This window comes from Misgurnus anguillicaudatus, unplaced genomic scaffold, assembly GCF_027580225.2.
Source record: "Misgurnus anguillicaudatus unplaced genomic scaffold, ASM2758022v2 HiC_scaffold_32, whole genome shotgun sequence".
Lineage (NCBI taxonomy): Eukaryota > Metazoa > Chordata > Actinopteri > Cypriniformes > Cobitidae > Misgurnus > Misgurnus anguillicaudatus.
In genome coordinates this window covers 2,163,895-2,186,605 of record NW_027395282.1, presented here as the reverse complement: position 1 = coordinate 2,186,605, position 22,711 = coordinate 2,163,895, and the positions used below count along the sequence as shown (strand labels likewise).

The window sequence follows — 22,711 nt, the reverse complement described above, 5'->3', positions numbered from 1 at the left end:
ACCTTATTGCAATCCACTATTCCATTGTATTCCCTGTGTGTCATATATGGGACTAATTTTCATTTGGGAATGGAGATTTTTTTACAATGAAGACTTCCTGATTCATTATTCACTGTGTAAATACACGTACACATTTCCAGTACAAACACATCATTTTACTGTTTGCATTTCTATGCTCACATAGAAACCTTAGCCAAGGATTTTTTTTTGACAAAATAAACTTTTAACCAGAAAATAAGATAAATGTGTGTGTTCACATAAATGTAAACATAAACCGGATTTGCTAATCTTATAGGTTAATATTATTAGTTGATAGCCACTGTGTTAATCTGGAAATTATACAGATCTAAAATTTAGAAAAGGGGACTGACCAACAAGTGATCTACCTTAATACTGAGTTGTCAAGATGCATTATGATGTGGTTTTCAGGACAGGGTTTAGATTAAGCCAGGACAAGGCCTTAGTTATATTAGGATGTTTATGTAGTTTTTACAAGCACAAAAATAGTACAGGTGTGCATCTTGAGACAAAACAACATGACTGATGTATTTTAAGATATGTTAGTGCAAGCTACTTTTAGTTAAGAACTAAAACTCAAACAGGCATTTTAGTCTTGAACAAGACTTAAGCCCTGTTTGGGAAACAGCCTCTATGTCTATACTGTAGGTCAGGGGTCTCCAACCTTTTTATAAGCAAGGGCTACCACAATGGATAAAACTATCTGGATGGGTACTTACTACTTTCTGATATAGTTTAATCAAAACGTTTTTCTTTTACTTGTTGTTTTATTTTACTTTACTTGTTGATACGTTTTAGTATTGTTTAAAATGTTAAGATAGGTAAACCAAGCCAAGCTAATATTAAAAATACCATGTTGAACCCTCAAAAACTTACTAGGAATACACATTATACTACCATACCAAAGACAAATACACAGGTGCCTTACACTTTTTAAAAGGAAGGAGTTCAAATGTTAAAATATTAATATTTTAAATGAAATGAAACAAACATATTTAATAAGCTATAATTTAATTATATTATTAGATTTTAAAAAAGTTATTTTAATGCAAATATAAGGTGAAATGCCCATTAAAAGCTCAATTTGCACGTTTGATCCAGTTTTTCCACAAAAAAAAAACTAGTTTTATAAAAGGATACACTTCACAATCACCTGGTGTTTCGCTGCATGAAATGATCTGCCTGATGCGTTCAGTACAACAACTGTACATAATGCAATGCATCACGCCAGCACATGACTTTAAAACCTGTTACGTTAATAAGCAATATATAGACGCGTGCTTTTACTGGTGACTGACCTGCTCCCTTCCTGGAGAATATTTCTGTGATTGATTTTTGCAGCATCTCGCTGCGTCTGTCTCTCTCTCTCTTTCACATGTCAACCTGAGATGACTGCACGGCGGGTCAGAACAGCCGCCAGGTCAACATGGCCAGTCCGCCCTGCACACACACCTTGTACTACTGATGTTCGCTCTGCTCGGCCCCCTGCGGATTGATAAACGCGCTAAATCCATGCTGCTGACTCAGATCAGGGGAGGAGACGAAACTTGACGCAGCATGCCGCCTTTCATTGGTTGTTGCGTTAAATCTTACCCAGATACAATAGTGCTATTTTCTGATTGGCTATTGTGTAGCCTATTTCTTTTTTTTGATTGGCTGATAAGTGGCAGGCTCTAGGGGATACGCGCTTGATTCCTGCTGGTTTCCATAGTGAGAGCGGCGCGACCAGATAACTTTTGTGCGCTGCGGCATATATTAAATATATTATAAATAGTTTTTCTGCGTGAGAAATACAATGTGTGGCGGGAGTGCGTGACAAAAGACCGAAATGAGTGACTGTCACGCTCAATGCGTGACACTTGAGAGCCCTGTGCTGGTCTTGCTGGTATGAACAGCTATGCTGGTCTATGCTGGTTTTTCCAGCAGGGTTGCATCTATGTATATATGTCTATGGCTGATGCACGACACTTGTGTTTAACGCATGCATGAGCTGCTTTTGTTTAAAAAAAACTGACGTTATGAGCACAAAACATATTCTTGCCACTTCGTGAAATGAAGATTGAACCACTGTAGTCACATGGACTACAGTATTTTACTGTAATGAGGTCTTTACTCCCTTTTCTGGGTCTTGAAAATTGCATTCCTGATGATAACGGAACAGAAAGTGCTCAGATTTCGTCAAAATCATCTTAATTTGTGTTTTAAAGATGAACAAAGGTCTTTTGGGTGGGAAACGACATGAGGGTGAGTCATAAATGACAAAATCTCCATTCTTTGGTGAACTAACCCTTTACTCATATTTGTGAATATTTTGTAATACACTTCTAAAATATCAAATTTTATTTATTTAATGACAGTAAGTATAATAGTTTGAATATACTACATAATTATTTTGAATATATTTTCCTGTTAGGTACAGAATAAGACACCTTTATTTTTTCTGGTTTTCTTGCTTCTTTGAATCAAATGTTGCTATATTGTGATTCATCCCAGAACTATTCGGTTTGGTTTAAGGCTGTAAAAGGTTTTACTTAATAACTAACTTTTTAAACATTTATGGAGAAAACTCATGGTAAATGTATTTCCGGGACCAAGGATGACAAAAAAGTGGGTGGACACTGTTGTGCTGAAGCTGATTTCTTTATATTGAGACTTTTACAAAAGAGTTAACGGCTTGTAAACATTACTGTCTAGACACAATATGTTACTTTTGGTTTTTGTTTAGTCTAAGATAAGTGATGTCCAAACAACACCTGCTGGGCTTAAAACCAGTTGTTTCAGTGTGAAAACAAACAATGCTCATCCTTGCCAAAAATCCTTAACAAAGACTTTAAAGTTATTATTATATCTGTGTAAATCACAAGTTTATTTATTAAAGACGCAAATAGTGGAGATAAATCAAAGTCTTTTGCTTGGGTCGTATGAGATGCTGAATAGTTTACATATCAAATGTAATGTTAATGAAACACCTCACCTATAAAAGGCATAACGATTATAAATATTCCTTCTAAACTTGTTTTGGTGTGCCTGCGTGAAAACTCTAACATTAAAAGTAAATCGACCTCATATTTGCTCATTCATGGCTTTACTGTACTAAAATGCACTAAAATTATCGGAAATGATCTTGTGCATAACTATTATTTTGATTTACATGCAAGGTTTCTCACATTTCTGACCAAACTGACAATGTCAACAAGTTCATCACAATACGATACCGATTAAATGTGCGTTTTCATCCCGGGTGGTCCGAGTGACCTTACTTAGACACTGGATGTCACAGCACTCATACTGATTGTGACGGTTTCCCATTTGACCCCCACTGTTTGGACATTTCGATTGCAGATTAGAGTCTAACTTTGACTGTCAGTTTGTTTAAAATGCCATGCGTATTTTGCCCTCTCTTATTTGCATGCTCTATTTATCTTATGCTAAAGGGAAGTCTTTTTCCATTAACATTTTTTTCTTTGATGGGATCGTGCCTGTGAAGTCCCGTTATTAAATTTGGCTTTTAATCAAAGCATGAGGGTTTACATATGTGCAGAATTTATACATATTTGCCATTTTTCCTAAAGGGGGTTAATTATAAGCATGCTCATATCAAATCGGTACCCACATAGGCCGAAAATCTCAGCAGATTTACGAAAACTGGACTTCCCAAGGTCTACGTTATTCTTGCATGATTGATTATTGAAGGTAAAAGGTGGAGATTTCTGCACTAAATGGAAATAAAAAACAATGTTCATGACTATTATTAGTCTAAAAAACAATCCTGTCCCCACACTCTAAAAAAAGTTGGTTCAACTTAAAAAAAGTAAGTTACCTGGTTGCTTTCAAATTTTGAGTTAAAACTTTAAAATATTAGTTGAAATTTTTAAAATAAATTAACTCAAAAATGTAACGCATCCAGGTTACTTACTTTTTTAAGTTGAACCAACACATTTTTTGTACAGTGCAATGTAATTGGTTGAGAGAATGTTGCATAGCCTGGTAATTGTGACTACCAGTAGCCGGTTGCATAAACGTCTGACTAGTCTTAAAAAATGTTTCTTCAAAACTGGTCTTAACTGTTTAAAGTATGTTAGATTGGTCTAATTTAAATCCAAATAATAAGACTGATTAGCCCTAACTAATTGCTAGTTACTCAGACTCATTCTTAAAGGGATACTTCACCGATTTAGCATTCAGCTTTGTATCTGTAGAAACCCGGCAGTATTACTGAATGACCATGTTTCCCTCCCTCATTTCCCCCTGAGAGGAGAGATATCTGCATTTTGGTTCTGCAAAAAGTCCTCCGATGATGTAATATGACGATTTTTGCATCATCGGAGGACTTTTTTGCAGAACCAAAATGCAGATATCTCTCCTCTCAGGGGGAAATGATGGAGGGAAACATGGTCATTCAGTAATACTGCCGGGTTTCTACAGATACAAAGCTGAATGCTAAATCGGTGAAGTATCCCTTTAAGACACAGTCTTAACTTTACGGCTATGTTTATGCAACCGGCCACAGGTTATTTGTTTTGTGATTTATTGTTTTCTTCATAAAATCTTCCTACATAATGCAAAGATCATTCTGTGTAAATATAACCTTGATATCTTTAATATTGAGTAAGATCATGTCAAAGATTGAAATCAATGTAAAATCAATGATTGAAATTAAATGCTCCAAATCTCATAATTAAGTTGTAAAATTGTAGATTTTATATGAAACGATCACAATTTTGAAAGGATCTTTGATAGGACCTACGAATAGCTTACTAATTGTTATATGTGCAGTTAGGGCTGTCACAATGATTAAATAATCGTCCCATCGCGATTGTTTGACCTCATCGCAATGATTTTAGGTCACCGCAATGATTGCACATCTCTCTAAAAAACACAAGGGGGAGCTGTAGCGCCTGTATAAACGAGACAGTGGCCGATTCACACCGGCTGGATGGCGTGTGCGTCTCAGCTGCGTGGCGTGTCCGTTTTTATTTAGGCTCTCATGTTAGCAGGTTTGACAGTTCACACCGCCTGCATGACACGCACGTCTCAGGCGCGGCTCGAGCCGCGCCGAACATGCGTGCATGCTAGGAATAGGACCGACGCCTATTTCTCACGCCACACGCAAGCATCTTGGAAGCGTTTCCAGCCAAAATATATGTCACCTATAGCAACAGCAGTGCGTCAGGCACGCTTCTGGTATGTACAGACACAGAAACGGGGCGCAGCCGCCACGCAACTGACACGCAACCGATACGCCACGCAGCCGGTGTGAATCGGCCCTTAGATGGCTTTCCTTTACTGACAGTGCAACGTGATACATTCCAAAGCCATTCAATACAGTAGAAAAAACAGCATTTGACCAAATTTCATAATCGTGACAGCCCTATGAACAGTGTATATTATGTTGGGATATGAAAAACAAAAAGCACATAGTTTTTCATTTTTTGACAATGCTTTCATCTTCCGAAGTGGTTCGTTTTACCAAATCCATCCCACACATTTCTAACCAAAATCTGCACATAAAAATAGCAAACCAGCCTGTCTTGGGCTAATTATATAGAAAAGTACTCTAGTTGAATTACGCAAAGTATTTCCAGAGAGACTCTTTTGTACAATAGCATGTTCCCAGGACATTTGAGGGGACATGTATTTACAGCAACAACATGCCAAAGTGGGGCTGTACTGAAGTCTGTGAATGCCGTTCAATAGGAAAGTTTGAGAACTGTTTTAACTCACATGACATAAGACCTGAAAGGACATTAATTAAAAATAGGGGGCAATTACAGATTAGCTTCGAGTTCCCCTCGGCTAAGCCTTTGAGAGCGATTTGCAAATCCTTCCGTCTAAAAACAGTAAATGAAACAGCAGGGGTTGACCTGCTCACTTAAAAGAGCGTATATCTTCGCAGCGCGCTCCTGGACGGGAGTTAGCTCAGCGATAACTTGTAAATGATTTACACAAAGACACTTAATCTGAAACAGAAAGCGAGTAGCGTACTAAATTACTGGGACATCTTTAATCTTGTAACTGGACCTATTAGGCCCTCGTAACTGTTGAATTCTTCTGCCTGCAGGCAAGCACAAAAGAGGATGTTAAATCAAGAAATGATGTTGTTGGAAATCCCATGACATAGGTGATTTTTTTATCTATGCTAACAAAATCTGCTGATGCGCACTCACTTATAATCTCTAAATGATTTATCTTTGGCTCTTTGGCCCTGAAGAATTCCAGTGCTGTTGGTTTGAAAGGATAAGAAAGAGCACCATACCAGGAGGAAAGGTTCCCCCATAGAGCTCTCTGACATGTCAAGACCTCGAGGGTCATCCAGCCAAACACTGAGATGGGTGGAAGAGGGGGGTGGTGGTTTGGCGATGGTGGTGCTAGTTGTATCTTTGCTCCTGATGGGACCTTCTCGAAATTATGTGTGGAGAAGTGGAATGGATCAGTCTGAGCATCATTGGGAGATAAACATGGTCTTGAAAAGTATATGGACACTTAATCCACACTTTAATTTTAAATTAAAATATAATAGAAAAATATACAAAAAAGCTGCTAGAGCTTTCTCCATATTTATCATTTAATTTACCAACTTTTCTCAGTGTGACCTTTAGTGGATACGACGTCATTTTCCTTCAAATCCACACAGAGTAACTAAAGTTTATACCTTCTTGTCCACCAGTCAAACATTGCACATCTGACGGCTTAGAAAGGCAACAGGATACCTCCCAATCCTTGACAAGCTTCACAATTTAACAATTAAACAGTATGGGATTTTTCAAGCAGTCTGATGGACCATCAGGGGTTCCCAAACTTTTCATTTCGCAACCCACTTAACTCATTCGCCCCCAGCCTTTTTATGAAAAGTTGTCCGCCAGCATTTTTTGTAAATTTCACAAAAGTTTCCAAAAAAAAAAAATTCTTCTAAAAATATATAAACATACAAATATATCAAATGAAAGAACAGACCCTCTGCTTTAAAACAAACAATAAATAAACAATCAAACAAACTAAACGTTTCATCCTATCTATATTTTTTCTCTGCTTATAAACTCTTAAATATTGGTTTTTTCTTCAAAAACATTTTTTTCAGCAAAAAAGCTGAAATAATAGCATTTTTTAAAAAGTAATTTTGTTAGAGATCAGATTCAGAACGATTATAAAAACATAAACGCAGTGTAAAATAAAATAAAAAATGCTTTATTTTGTATTTTAATGTTTAAATGACGACATATCTCGTCAATGGCGGGGAAAGAGTTAAATAGGTAAAATATATACTGGAGCTATGGAAATACTTTTTTTCTCTTTTATTATGATATTTGAGTAGTTTTTATTTTCCTTGTCATTTTATTAATGAAATGTAAGTTTAACAATATTATATACCTTATTGTGTGTATCATATCAGAATTAATGTCATTGCTTGTCATTTGTTGGACTAAACAGTTTGCTGTGTCATTCACCCCTACAACCAAGCGACTTTGTGCGACCCACCTAATTCTATGGGTCCCGCTAAAAACTTAAGCGTTATTACTTGTTTTGGCCGTTATTCAACATGAAAACTTTTAGGGGCCTAAAGTTTCAAAGTTTTTGAAAACAATACCTTTATCGTCGCTGTGTAAACTACAAAAACACAAATTTGTAAAAATGGTGAGGTTATGCGCATCCGCATTACATGTTCAGACATCGTGAGACATCGCCAACTAGTGGCCTGGCTTGCATAATACAGCATTTTTAGTTTTAGTTTAGTTTTGTCATTTGTATGTTAAAACTGAAAAAAAAAAACTTGCGTTACGTGTATCCTTATACATGTGATGTTCTTGCTAGCACTATATTCCCAGTCTAAACAAAGTGCTGCGGAGGGGCGGAGAGACTTTTGGTTTCACCTAGACGCCAAAATCAAAGTTCTTTCATATTTTTGTCTGTCTTTTATTATAAAACCCCACAAGTAAACAATGGTAAGGATTGTTCCTCACTTTAAAGAGATCTTCAATGCACGAAAACGCAACAAAAATAAACAGTTTCGCTTTACAATACCGCAGTCACTCCAACACAAAGGAGTCAAATATATAGGCTACATGATTCACGACAGACAGATTGTCTCCTCAGAACTTACTGTACAATATAAACAATGATGACCATGTACATTCGTTTTTTTTAAGCATAACACAGCAGAATTTAGCTTGACTAAGCAATAAAGTTTAACTAAATGATGACGCGGTTTATTGACGTTGCTATTATTTGCCGAAACAGCTGGTTGTGTGTTTTAGACCGAGCTTCCGCTCTGACTCCCCCACATGAAGCCATTTTCAGCCTTTCTCTGATCTTCCTGTGTTTGGCGCCAGACAGCAGGTTAAAACAGATGCATTATGGGAAGGAAGTACAGTGTTTGCCAGAACGCAGTTATTGTTGAACTGACGGAGATAGGGGCCAATTAATTAAGATAATAGAGAGGCACCACAATGAGTTATTGAGTCATTCATTCAGAATGTTGCCGGCTGTCTCGCCAACACACGGAGATGCCGGGTGAACCATCCACACAGCTAATTCTTTTACAGACAGATAAGTATAATGACAGTTTATCCGGCTTTCTGGCCGACTGCCCGACATCCACCTGCCCAGGTTACCACAAGTTCAGTGATGAAGACAAGCATCCTTGTATTAGATTGGAGGTGGGACCTAAACTAAAGAGATTAGAATATCATGGGGTGGTCTTTTTTTGGCTTTGATCTTTAAGTAACGACTCACAGAAGAAGTCACCAAGGACAATTTTATCCAAAGCAACTTACATTGCATTACAAGGTGGTATACATAACGCAATGATCTACCACTGAGCTACAGACTCATATTTTGTTTAGGAAAACAAATGGTAACACTTCAAAATAACATTGTATTCATTAACATTAGTTAATGGTTTAGCTAACATGAACTAACAATAATGTAGTAATGTAATTTTTTAGCATTTATTAATCTTCATTAAACTACTACAGTTGTTCATATTTTGTTCATGTTACGAGGAGGTCATGCCTTCAATCACTGTGCTGTTCAAAGCAAAACTGAAAAATAAATTTTTGTCTGTCTCCTCTTACTTTGACTCAAAACAGCGACAGTCATCACCGCACACCCTTACAATTTTAAGGCAGATTTATGGAGTTTAAACTTATATTCAGCAGTACAGTCTTGCTGACACTTTTAATCCAATTTATTTATGATCCTGGTTTTTCATTCAAGAGGTGCACTCTTATAAACCATTAAAATAAGTTTATTATAGATAAGACAGACGGCATAATTGCAGTCCATCACCTCATCATTAAACACGCCATCTAATCCTTCAGCTTATACATTCATCCCAAACGACACAATAATAAACAAGCATGAGGCATATCTTAAATGAGTTGGCATCCAGAACATCTTTTCCATACCGAGGAGAGCAAATGAGCTTTTTCTGTGGGAAAACGATTTCTTGACCGAGTCAGTATTTTCCACATTGCACAGAAATACGCAGTGGTTTGTTATAGACTAATTTAACCCATGATGAATGACAAAGACATCGGTGGATCTTGTTGGGTGGTCTGAGCTTTTATCTCTTAGTTTCTGTCTCCAAAAATGCGAACTACATAGCACTTTGAAACCAACACTAATAAACTCCCAATCAGGGATTTGGATAGAACTACTTATTTATTTTTTTTAATGTTAGAAAAATAATGAATACATTTTTTATAATTTAATCTTCCAAACATGCATGTCCTCTGCAGGGTCACAATAGGATTCGAGTTTACCCCAGAATCTTGGGCACACTTTTAAGAAATTAAATAAAGGTAAGACTTTAAATCAAAACGTTTTGTAAGATCATGAGCCAAATGTGTCCAAACTTTTGACTGCTGGTTTAAGTTCAAAGAATTAAGAAAATAAGTTCACATAATATTTATAATAATGTTCAGTTATCTCTGAAGTTATTGCCTTTATTAAACCCATAATTATAAAAAAATTAATGCATTCACATAAATGTCATCTTTAAATGCTAGTATACTTTATATGTACTGACCTATGCATCAATAAACTACAAAAACCCTTCAGATGAATGATCTTCAAAATGAATTTGCACAGACCTGGCAGATCAGCGTATAGATAAAGGAAGTGCATAAACCAGACACAGACGTTTCAACAATCGAAAACAGATCGAAATAATTCAGGCCATACCAAAGCAAAGACTGGAATCTGTAGATATGCATAACAAGAACAAAGAACGTCGACATATCAGATTTTCCAGAGCCAAGAAGTGAAATCATTCATGTGCTCGCAAGGGGAAAAGGTGAACAGCATTGACGTACGTCTCCTGAGAATATCATCTGTAAAGCTCCATGAAATATCATCTGATACCCTGAACTTCAGCTGGTAAGATGAATATCACACCAAAGCAAAACTTTGATCTTTTCTGCTTTTTTTTGCCAAGTTACGATAAATGACATTATAGGCTGTGAAACCGCTGTGTAATAATGTTTCCATCAAAAACCCACAAACCCATCTGGACCAAATACGGCAACTTATAAGCAACACTAAAACTTTAATCGCAACACCAATTGTAGACATTACTTAACTTTAAAACAATGTTAAATGTATAAAATCAGCATTGGTGGAATATAAACACTACAGATGCTATTGATTATCAGAAAAAGTCCTCAGATTACAAATATTTTTGCTTTTTATTGTTTTAAAGGGGACATATCATGAAAATCTGACTTTTTCCATGTTTAAAGGCGGGGTGCATGATTTTTAAAAAACACTTTGGAAAAGGGAGTCGGGTCGAGTACCAAAACACACTTGTAGCCAATCATCATTAAGGGGTGTGTCTACTAACCGCCATCATTGCCTGGGTTGCGTATGTGTGGGGCGGGTCTATCAAAAGAAGGCCTAGATTATATTGGGGTAGGGGCGTGTTTTTTTAGGTGATTTCAAATGTCAACATTGGCTTTCAGAGCTCATGCACCCCACCTTTAAGTGCTATTATGTTTCCATGTTTAAGTGCTTCTATCAACCTAGAAAATGTAAAAAAGATCAACAGTAACTTAGTTTTGGTAAACCATTATCTGCAAACATGTGAAAAAAATAGCTAATTGAAATGTAGCTCCCCTTGTGATGTCAGAAGGGGATAATACCGCCCCTTAATCTGCACTATCCAACCACAGCACTGCCATTTAGTGCAGAGATCAGCTCATTTGCATTTTAAAGGACACACCCAAAACGGCACATTTTTGCTCACACCTACAAAGTGGCAAGTTTAACATTTTATAATAAATTATCTATGAGATATTTTGAGCTAAAACTTCACATACGTACTCTGGGGACACCAAAGATTTATTCAACATCTTAAAAAAAGTCTTGTGAAATGTCTCCTTTAATAAAGAATAAATGGGCATGTAAATCTTTTTGCACTTACATTTTTAAGTTTAATAAACTAGGATTTACAATTAATTTCAACTATTACGATATAAATGGTGAGTCGTTGTAACTTAAAGGGATAGTTCACCTTAAAATGAAAATTCTGTCATCATTTGCTCATTCTCATGTATGAATTTCTTTTTTTCTGATGAACACAAAAGAATATATTTTGATAAATGATGGTAAACATACAGCTGATAGTGGTCATTGACTTTCATAGTAGGAAAAAAAATATTTTGGAAGTATTGTGATAAATGATGAAGAATATATTTAGATAAATGATGGTAAGCAAACAGTTGACGTACCCATTAAATTCTGCATATTTTTTTATTCCTACTATGGAAGTCAATGTACACTATATGCTGTGTGTTTACCATCATTTCTCAAAATATCTTCTTTTGTGTTCATCAGAAAAAAATTGAGGATGAATAAATGATGACAGAATTTTCATTTTAAGGTGAACTATCCCTATAAATCAAGTTGAAATTGCTTTAGTTATGCCAACTTTATTTTATAAGTTACAGCAACTCACCAATCCAGTTAAAATGACTTGTAAATCTAATCACTTCATGTACACTATTGGACAGATTGTACTATATAACTGTTCCCAGAGTCCAGCTATTGTTACCAGAAGAACAAAGCTCACTCCCGATAAAACAACAATAGTTTTGGGTTTCAGTGCTGGCCAGCAAAGATAAGGGTCTCACAATCACCGCCTGGCTTTTCTCATATGGCTCGTACGTGATGACCCCTCCCAAAACCAGAACGCACACACATCTGTCCGCTTCACCTCTGCCTTTCAAGTGCTGTGAAGGGGTGTGAAACATAAACTCCCTTTAACAAGAACAAGCACCCGCTATCAGATCAGAGCTTTCAAAATCTCCACAGCGCAATCCATCAGGCTTCAAATTAAACCTTATGTGGTAAAGATGGTAAGCAGGCGTGTAATAAATCTAATATAGTGCCTAGTCATAAATGAAAAATAATTATAAAAAACACTTATAAACTTTAAGGTTTTTTTACCTTTAAGTGACAATGCATGATACTAAATATCTTATGCCATTATTTAATCCATGTTAATCTTAGAAATTATGTATATATTTATATATATTTATATGTATATAAAAGAGGAAATTTACAGTGCGTACAAAGGCGGAAACAAACAAATCAAAACAATATGTAGACCACCAAACAGGAAAAGGAAAAGAGTCAGGGGACAATGAATGAACATCAATGACGTCCAAAAAATGTAAGATTCAATTTCCATCCTGTCCCAACTCAACCATGTACAGTTTGTAGCGAAATAGTTCAACTTACTTTTAATAATTTACTAGCTTATTTGAAACAAAACTGCTCAAATATGGCAAAAGCCTAAAGATGTTACATCTGTTGGCCAGCAGATATAAATTATGGCATACAAAAAAATGCTCATGCGTCTAAATTTAACTTAAAAGAGCATGGTTAATTTTTGTGTACACCTGTAAAAACACACTTACACCTGTACCCTAACCAAGATTAACCCATGTTTTGTAGTAACTAGGGTTTTTGACATATTAGTTACCATTGGTTTTACTACAGCAACAATGGTTTAACTAAGTAAACATTCTTGTTACCGTAGTAAACCTATGGTTAAGTTATTTGAAGTAGGCTACAGTAGGGAAAAACATTACTAGCCATAGCCTATTAGGTAAACAACATGTTTAATCAAACAACCCTTACGAAAAATTAACCATCGTTTTACTACAGTTAAAACAAAAAAACATGGATGTAGTAAAACCATGGTTACCACAAAATAACTATGGTTTTACTAAAGTTATCCAAAAACATCATTGTTACTATAATCACAATGTTTTGTAAACCATGGTTAACTTACTGTAGTAAAACCATGGTTTTGCTAATCAACAATACACATGGTTAACTGTTACTACACTTTTACCACAAAAAAAATATGTTTAATTTTCGTAAGGGCAATCACTTGACTAAGTACGATAAAATAAACAAATAACTAAATTCAGTAGTACATAAATATCGTAATAATTCAGTAACGTTACCGTTGTAATCAAAGTATTGCTAATGATATCATAATTTCGCAATACCGCAATTTACACATGACAGCAGGACAAAAACAAGTTTTTAAAACCTACCGAGCGTTATTTTCTCCTCTCTTTCCTCGTTCTTCAGACTTTTATTCCACTTTATTGATGAAATGTCAACTTATCTGACAGAAGTGTAAAGATGCGCAGTGATGCTCGCGCGCCTCATTCACGCACTATCAACAAACCGCGCAGCGCGCGTCTGAATTTGTGGAGAGCCACGCCCCCTCCTCTTCAGCAGTCTACCGTCCGAGTCTTAACATCAGACTTATATCCTATCTAACGCATTATTTATGAGTGCTGTTTGTGCAGGTGTTCAGTTTATGCGCCAAAAAGTTTATACGCGTTTCAGCTTGAGGAAAACAGGTGTCTTATTCTGGATAAGAAGCCAGTGCATCCTGCGTCAAGCCAATGTGAAATTAATGAGACATTTCTAGTACACGTGGCTTTACATAAACTAACTTAAAATAAAAAATCTCATTGGCTGCACTTGGATAAAAGTTATTGAAGTAAAGTGAAGTTGATTCTGTCTTGATGCTGTTTTAAAAATAACAACAATAATAATAATACAATAACAATTAGACATTATAAAGTCTCTTGATATTGTGGGATCATGTGCTAATACTTCAGAATGTCAAACATGCACTTGAAAATTAAATGATAGACAACAATGCACTTAAAACAGCTTCCTATATTAATACTTATTGGGCACAGGGTTCTTCAAATGACCAAAACACACGTCTCAATGACAGTGTAATATGGTAGCATAATATGATACATAATATGATTCAACAAGGTCAAGTTTTAATAGTATTTAAATGTATACAATTCACACTGGACATATATATTTATTCTGAAAACCAGCATGCAGTCCACGACACCTAGTGGACCCACAGCGGTACTGCAGCAAATTAATGGATCTCAAAATAATATAATTTTATTTTAAATACTATTATTTAAATACATTTAAATAAGCATTCATCAAAATTATAATTTTAACGTAATTCAAAGATCAATTTAAGATGCTAATGTTCAGTAACTTCCAAATAAGTGTATATATTTATAAAGTATTATAAATAATTTTTTGTTTTTAACAATATATTCAGCTAAATGTTTCACTGTGTATATATATATATATATATATATATATTATATATATATATATATATATATACTATCATTTTAAAACCTGACCTTAATGTTTCTGACCTTAATTGTTTCAAACCAAACACACATGACATACTGTACAGTAATGTTAACTTTATTCTTGGCATTTAGAATTCAAAACATTCTTTAACAATCACATTTATAAGTTGCATGTCATATTTTAAATCATAAGGCATTTATAAGTCATATTTTGCCTGTAAATATGTGGTAAATGTATACTAAAACACAATATTTTTGGTAAAAAAATGTAGAAAAGAAAAAATTGGTGCCTATCATCATGCTTTTGGTCCACAGAAGTAAAAAACAAAAAGAAACACTACAAAATACTGCAGGAAGAAGGATAGTTGGTTGTGTGAACCTTGTTTTCTCTACCAAAAACAAAGTAATTGTAGTCTTTCCCATTGTATGCGTAGAATACATGAGTGAGAGGCACCAGCTCAATTGTTTGTCGCTGTAAGAAAACAAAACAGATTAAAATATTACTATAAAAGATGTGACTTTCTGACTCTTTCATTTGGACCTCACTTTGAGACTAGTCTTCCATCTAGTGGTCAACTGTTTAGTTGCATCCTCTCCAGGTCATAAGTCACATTTGGTTGCTTTTATGTAAACATTTACTTAAATAATATTTATTTCTAATAATAAGAAGGAAATGTCACAATAAAGGCTCTTCTTACCTGCTGTAAAATGCGACTAACAGAAGAAAATGCGAGAAGATGACTCCGAATTGTTCGTTTTGAAGCCTCGCAGATGTCCTGGTCAGGAAAGCCATCAACTGGATAGACCTAAATGCAAGCATTTGTGTTTTCAATATACAGCATTTAAAAGTTTAAGGTTATTTAACAATACATTGGTGATAATGTTAAATGAATGCATTCGTTAAAGGTGCAGTGTGTAATTTTTAGAAGGATTGCTTGACAGAAATGCAAAATAATATACAAACTATATAATCAGGGGTGTACAAAGACCTTTTATAATTAACCATTATGTGTTTATTACCTTAGAACGAGACCTTTTTATCTACATACAAAGAGGGTCTCCTTACATGGAAGTCGCCATTTTGTGCCGCCATTTTTCTACAGATGCCCTTAACGGACAATCTTTTTACTAAGTTGTCGCCGACGATGACATGTTTGTCCTGTGGCAGCTACCGTAGCTTCTCTATGTGTTTCAAAAGCAAGGGGTGAGCAGTGGACTACGCCGTTGGTTGCAATTCGCAACCTCACCACTAGATGCCGCTAAAATTTACACACTGCACCTTTAAAGTATTATTTAAACGGCTTGTTTTTATGTTAACAACATCTTATTGTTTTATATGAAGTATTTGACACAAAGTCACTGAATGCATGAAAATAAAGAGACTTATTTATACCAGGGGGTTTTCATCTCTAAAGAACGTCTCCCCAGACACCTTCTCAAATTTCTTTAGTGGGAATTCAGGCACACGGTCAGGTATGAACTCAAACACCTGATTTCTCCTGAGAAACACAGTGGGAGAGATATATTTGTGCATACAAAACTAAAGCAATAACAAAATCAAGATCCTAAAATGCATGCAAATGAGGCATTTAAGCTTATAAACGTCAGATTTTGTAAGCAGGTTTACCAAGAAACTGTGACTTGTATGAAATGCACAAGATTTCTGTGGCCATTACACGTCACACAGATCTTGTAACCTTTTCCGTGACAAGGGACACACCTAAAAAAGTCAATTGGGATATTTTAAATTTACAAGGTTTATATTTAAATTCAAATTAAACTATGCATCATCAAATTACCTTTTTCTTCCCCTGCCGTGGCAGTTCGTGCACCGTCGATTGCGATTGTGACCAGAGGCAAGGCAAAACATACAGTGTATCTAATATGGGTACATCAAAACTACATTAAATTTAACCTTACACCACAACTTCTATATTATTTGTGTTTTACTTGTTGTACTGTATGTATATTTGATATTATATATTTTTTTAATTCATATTTTATAATGTAACATCAACCCACCATTCCCTTTCCACGGCAGTGTGTGCACCTGACTCGTCCATTACCATTACATCGAAAGCAGGGCTGCAATCATAATTCAATTCAGCAAGCATCAAAATACCAAAATTCACAAACATTCTCACTTATAGGAGTGATTTTATGTCTTTGTGTTCAGAGTTTGTTGAGAAACTAATATAGAAATACACAATACCTTTACAAATGAAGAGTGTGGCACCCTGACTTTCTGTACAACATCAGTGAAATTGGGTGGGTAAGACACTTGAACATGCCAGGGTGGAGGAATCGCTCCATTCTGAGGACCATCCACAGACTGACCTGAGCAAAATATATTTGTGACACAGTAATAATGTTATGAAAAAAGTATATAGGCATAAATCACATTTTTATGATTTGTTTACCTGTGTGTGGCTCTGATTCCCAAGTGCTTGATCTGGACTCTGTATATGTTTCCAAGCGGTACTGAAATGATATAGGACAAATGACTTTTTCTAAATAAGAAAACATTAAACAATATAAACTAATAGATGGACATGTTTGGAGGGACCTACGCGGTAAACTGTAAAAGGCTTCATGTCTTTAAAGATGAGATTTTTGGCAGGTTTGCTGCTGTAGTTCCACTTTTTACCCACAAACTGCAGTAGAGCATCTCTTGCTGCATCTTCTGAGACCGTGGGCAATCTGATAAAATAAAATAAAAATACAAAAAACAATAAACCAAAATCAGTATTCTCTGAATAATTAGGTTATTTTCAACCCAGCATTGGGTCAAAAGGGGACTGTTTATATTTGACGCAACAATGGGTAAAATTAACCCAGCATTTTTAGAGTGTATTATATTCCTTAATATAAGTTTTCCTTTAAAGGAAATGATTTATGATTCAAATTTGACTTAATAAACAAATTGGCATAAGTAACCACATCTTAAATTTATTTGGCTGATTATCCAACGTGACATCAATTATCTAAGGAAAATCAATCTGTACATTTCTTTAATCTGTACGTGTGTTTTATAGATTCAACTTTATATTGCCAATGAAATATGTTGCCACTGAGCTACAGAAACACACAAGTGTGTTATACATGCTAAGTATGACGTAAAAAACATTGTACCCACATGACATTTGGAACAAAAGCATTCTTTTCACTTTCAGGCTGGGGGACGAAGTCTGGCGGAGGAGGACAAATTTGATCTGTGCACTCTACAAACAAAAATCACAGAAAACACAATGACAAAAGCATTCACCACTGATGTCAAGAGATGATTATATATTAAAATACATAAATATATATATAAATATGCATGTTCATGAGACATCACTACACGGCACTTTTATTTATTTAATTTTAATTAATGCATGAAACATTTTACATATAAAATAGAATGAATAGAAAAAAAACTCTACAGGAATGAAATCACATGCATTATCCATGTAAAGTTTCACATATAAAATAAAGGAAGAGGAAAAGATAAATAAACAAATAAATAAATGAATAAATAAACAGGTTAACATATGCATAGGAAAACATTATGCATCAGTGGTATAAAAAAAATCATCATAATATTTCGAAAAATCTTTAATTTTTCTTGTTTTTAACAAGGGATTTGAAAAATGTTTAAACTTCAGTTAGGAAATGTGGAAAGGTAGGCTGTGATTTAGAGAAATTCTGTTTGTTAATAAAAAAAATGTAATTAATTGGAATATTAGTTGTGGTTTGGTAACAAATTATTTCTTTAAACTGAAAGGATTTGAAAGAATTAAAGTGTTTACTTAAATGAAAATAAATTTTTCCAGAAATTTTGAGTTTTGTCACAATGAAAATATAAATGGGTCAGTGTTTCTTCTTAATTTCCACAAAATGAGCAAGTGTTGTCAACATCCATTTCGCCACAGTATCATTTACAGGATATTTTTAGGTAAGATCTTAAATAAATTTATAATTTAATTTCAATGAATGCAGTACTTATGAGGTAACAGCCAGCCTTTCTTTCCATCTATATATTCAATAAAAGATGCCCAATAAAATGTACCTAGTGTTATGCGTTTTGTTCATTATTATGTTAATTATTATTTTTTGTTATATATGCTTATCCCATCTAAAATCAAGGTTCTTTTGTGTCACTATTAATAAAACTTAGATGACATTTAACAAGGTGATTTAGACCGGAAGGAATCGCACTGCATTATATTCTTTAAATGGTGAGGGGAAATTATGAACAGACATAAATTATTAAAAAATTGCCAGATTTATCAAAGAATGGGAAAAAAAATCAAATTATATTTTTGTTAAAATATGTAGAAAGAAAAACAGATTTATTAATGAAGTGCCGCATGGATGACGTATTTTTGCAGGCTAAAACCCCGGAAGTTAGCGGGACATGGGTTCCTACGCCAGAAAGCCCATTTAATTTTTCCCTAGACTTTTGGATTATCGCAAAAAAAAAAAAGATCTATGTTTAACAAAAGTTTTTGACACTAACGAGCTTTGTCCAACGAGTTAATCTTATTTTATACAAATATTATGCGGATGACATCAAAATACCGCGAGAGCGTTTTGAGAAATTAAACGGAGGGTCTGTTGTCGAATCTCTCTCGCGGTACTGTGATGTCATCCGCTTGTAAGCTCTTGTTCATAGTGGGTCAGTCAGGGACTATTTTTTCCAGCGGTAAGTAATTTTACTACATAAAAAGTTGCATTGAACTTTTTTGTATTGTGTGGTAATCGTTTTATAAAAACAATAACTATGTACTTGATATCGTTAAAAAGTCACGGCTGAAGTGGTTGCAAGGACTACTTTGCGTCGTGCCTAGGGTCTCTAACCTCCACCTTTGTGCTCCTCATAACCTGTTACATTGTCAAGCCAGCCGGGTGGCGGAGCAGAAGGACCCTCTTCAGGGATGTTGGGGTCACAGGTATCTGTGACAAAAAATAAAAGAGAGAGATTAACATCCTTATTGATCCAGGACCAACATTCATATTAACCGTCCAATCAAATGTCCAATTTCATCACATTGGTTGTTTGATTAAAGGAGTAGTCCATCCTAAAAACGGGGCCCATTTTTGGATGAACTACTTCTTTAAGGGCATAAACTTGTATCCGTGAGGTATTTCTTGTCCTTATATCATGTGTTAACATCATATTTCTTCTTGCCATTTGAAATTGGGTGCTTTCCATCAGTAATGCTTTTTAAATGCATCAGTGTTTGTCTTAAGTTATATATAAAATCTTATCACGACAGCTTAGTTATGGCCATACTGTAAACAATGCTGCTAACAAGTGGATATAAATATCACCCTGAGTGCTTTTCCTTCAGAGGAGATTGTGCTTAAGATTTAGCGTGAAGAATGGGCAAAACAAGGGAAACAATGACCTCAAAATAAAGCAGTGAATGAAGGGAGGAGCCGCTCATCTGTGATACAATTCAAATGTTAACTTCGCAATGCACATCCATCAAAAACTTATCTTTAACTATTAAAATGTCATTTTTATTTTCTATTTGAATTCTGCCCAAAACCTTTGGATACAAAAACTATTTTTGTTGCACTCTGTTTGCAGAGATGTTACTGTAGGGGGCGCTACAGGAGACTTGTTTACTTTCATGTCAGGTATTAAAAATATCCATGAATGCACATTTAGGTATCTAGGGACCTGATAATTATAAGGGCTTTGATGTGGTCTCTTTGAGAACCTAGCAACCGCCAAAAACATAGCAACCGCATATTAATGCCCTGGCAGCTATTCTAATAATGGGTTAAATTGTCAATGCATGCAGAATTCCAGACATTTACGCAGATTAAGCGAATTAACATTTTTAAAGCTGTAATTTCAGGGTACAAGCACACTTAAACTCCAGGAATAAGGTTTATTTCTGTAACATGAGCTATTTATTACATTAGGAGCAATTATAATATAATAATTTTTGTGGCTTTGAGTCATAATGTGAACATGAAAAGTACCATATCTGTAAATAGCTCCTTTACTGTTAAAGAAATTGAATTGGTCATTGTTTGATAAATCTGATTATGGGTTTAATTGTGTTTGTAATGACAGACGCATGCTGTTGTGTTAGCAAACAGGATACAAACAGATTCAGAATGTTAATTTGTTTGATACATACGTTGTAATACGCTGTCTTAGAAATTACTATGCGCCTGAATGTTTTATTTAAAGCAGAAGTTCTGGAGGAACTAATACTTACTTTTCGTAATGCCATGTTGCAGTTATCATGAGACTATTGATGCCACTCAGTGTTTCTTTCATTTCTTGTTTTTTTTTTCAGAACATATGCATGCTGTAGGCCTACCTCTTTACTTTTGTGTTCAGATCTCCTCAGACTTAATTTTCCTTTTTTTTTTTTTTTTGCATAAAAACAGACATTTCTATAATGAACATAGTGTATCTTTCGAAAAATTGAAAATTATCATCTTTGAAAATTATGCCTAGATATAAAAGTTTTATGATTTTGATTTTAATTCTATTAGTGCTATAATCTAAATAATATAAAGAGAATATGCAATAAAAACTTGGTGTATTTTAGTGGTACAAATTCAAGTGCACTTATATTGTTCACATGCATAGACAGAAATCTATAATGACGTCTGCCAAAATTAAGATTTTAGCTAAACAATTATTTTTTAATAAATAAAATTTTGTATGAGGCACTTAGTTCTAAACACATGCAAATGCAGTTTAAACCATTTATATTTATGCAAACTATTCAGACGTGAAAGAATTATATACATTATAGTTACTGTACTATACTAGTAACTGTACAGTAACAACAGTAAATTAATGTTAAAGAAAAATACTATACATTTAAAAGCATTCATCAAAATAAGCTTTACCCACCTATATCTTCGTCTTTGCAGTCCATAACATACACAAAATGCTGATCAGGTTTTATTAATAATGATTCTGGCTACAGCTCCACACTGGCTGTGAGAAAAACTTTGAAGTGTGGCAGAAATTGTGTGCAAATAAAGCCACACCCACAACACTGTTTCTTCGGCTTGACCTTTTCTAATGAAATCTGTCTTATACGTCTCATAATGAGAGGCATATGACTACACGACAGAATCCTTAGTTGTATGAACAAATTGAAAAATACAAGTGATTGTTTAGTCTTCCAGACCAGTAGTTACTAAAGATTAGCCTAGTTTTGAATTCTACACTGCTTATACATTTGTTTGAACAACCTGTTTTATAAAACATATACTGTTGGTTCCAAATATCACCATGTCAAAATGCTCCACGAGATCAAGAATTTAGATCTAGTTCACTAGTTTTCACACTATGTCTTTGAGGATCTTTGATATGTCCTAATAAAAATATAGTGTCTCAGATTTATATAGGCTATTCGATTACACAAAGAGACATTTGAATACAATATAATACATACTAAATGCTTGGAATATATCGTAAAAAACTGTATGCACTTAAAATATATTATATTACTTATATTACTAAAAATAGAATTTTTTTACTGTATAAACACCTATTTATGAAAACTGTTATAAAAATCAGGGTTATTAAATATCAATTAATTATTACTATATATGAATTCCTCAACTTTACTGAAATGCATGTGATAACATTAGTACTGTGTTGATTAAAAATGAATACAAACTTTTTTCTTTGCATTATTCAAGGTGAATACTTTTTTTCTATCTTTTTTGTGTTATTTTGATCAGTTTGTACAGTTTTTATATTCACAATATTTAAATATTTCTTATGAAAACATGTTTTTGTAGTAATAACAATTTTGGTAACCATGATTTAACTATATTAACCATTTTTTTATTGTTTTGTTTTAACTTGGAATTTGAGAAAATTATCAATTCATTAATTATCATGTCAGCAATTCAAAGAACAAAACAAAAATTATAATTTTACCTAAACACTAAATAGTAAAATCAGAAAAAAATTAAGACTATAATGATAAAAAGACATTTGGGTGTTTTACTTTATATTAGTTTAATTATTCTTAAATCGATTTTATAATCACAACAAA

General features: G+C 34.3%; 2 protein-coding genes across 2 annotated transcripts in view; both read right to left on the bottom strand.

Moving 5' to 3' along the window:
- The window catches only part of LOC141363103 (semaphorin-3D-like), an 87,746-nt gene extending 73,952 nt beyond the window's left edge, over positions 1–13,794 (bottom strand). The window contains exon 1 of the mRNA XM_073865638.1: positions 13,584–13,794. The gene's annotated coding sequence lies outside the window, so the exon portion shown is untranslated. The remainder of the gene's footprint in view (positions 1–13,583) is intronic.
- A 983-nt stretch (positions 13,795–14,777) lies between these two features.
- LOC141363062 (protein SSUH2 homolog) lies at positions 14,778–21,769 on the bottom strand. The gene is made up of 12 exons (XM_073865543.1): positions 21,550–21,769; positions 19,521–19,616; positions 17,815–17,899; positions 17,249–17,378; positions 17,099–17,159; positions 16,891–17,015; positions 16,701–16,763; positions 16,478–16,557; positions 16,306–16,398; positions 16,072–16,177; positions 15,377–15,484; positions 14,778–15,150 (listed from the first exon to the last, which is right to left on the bottom strand). Exons 1-12 carry the CDS (start codon positions 21,572–21,574, stop codon positions 15,016–15,018), a joined length of 1,107 nt encoding a protein of 368 aa, XP_073721644.1. The 5' UTR covers positions 21,575–21,769; the 3' UTR covers positions 14,778–15,015.
- Between the last annotated feature and the right edge of the window lie 942 nt (positions 21,770–22,711).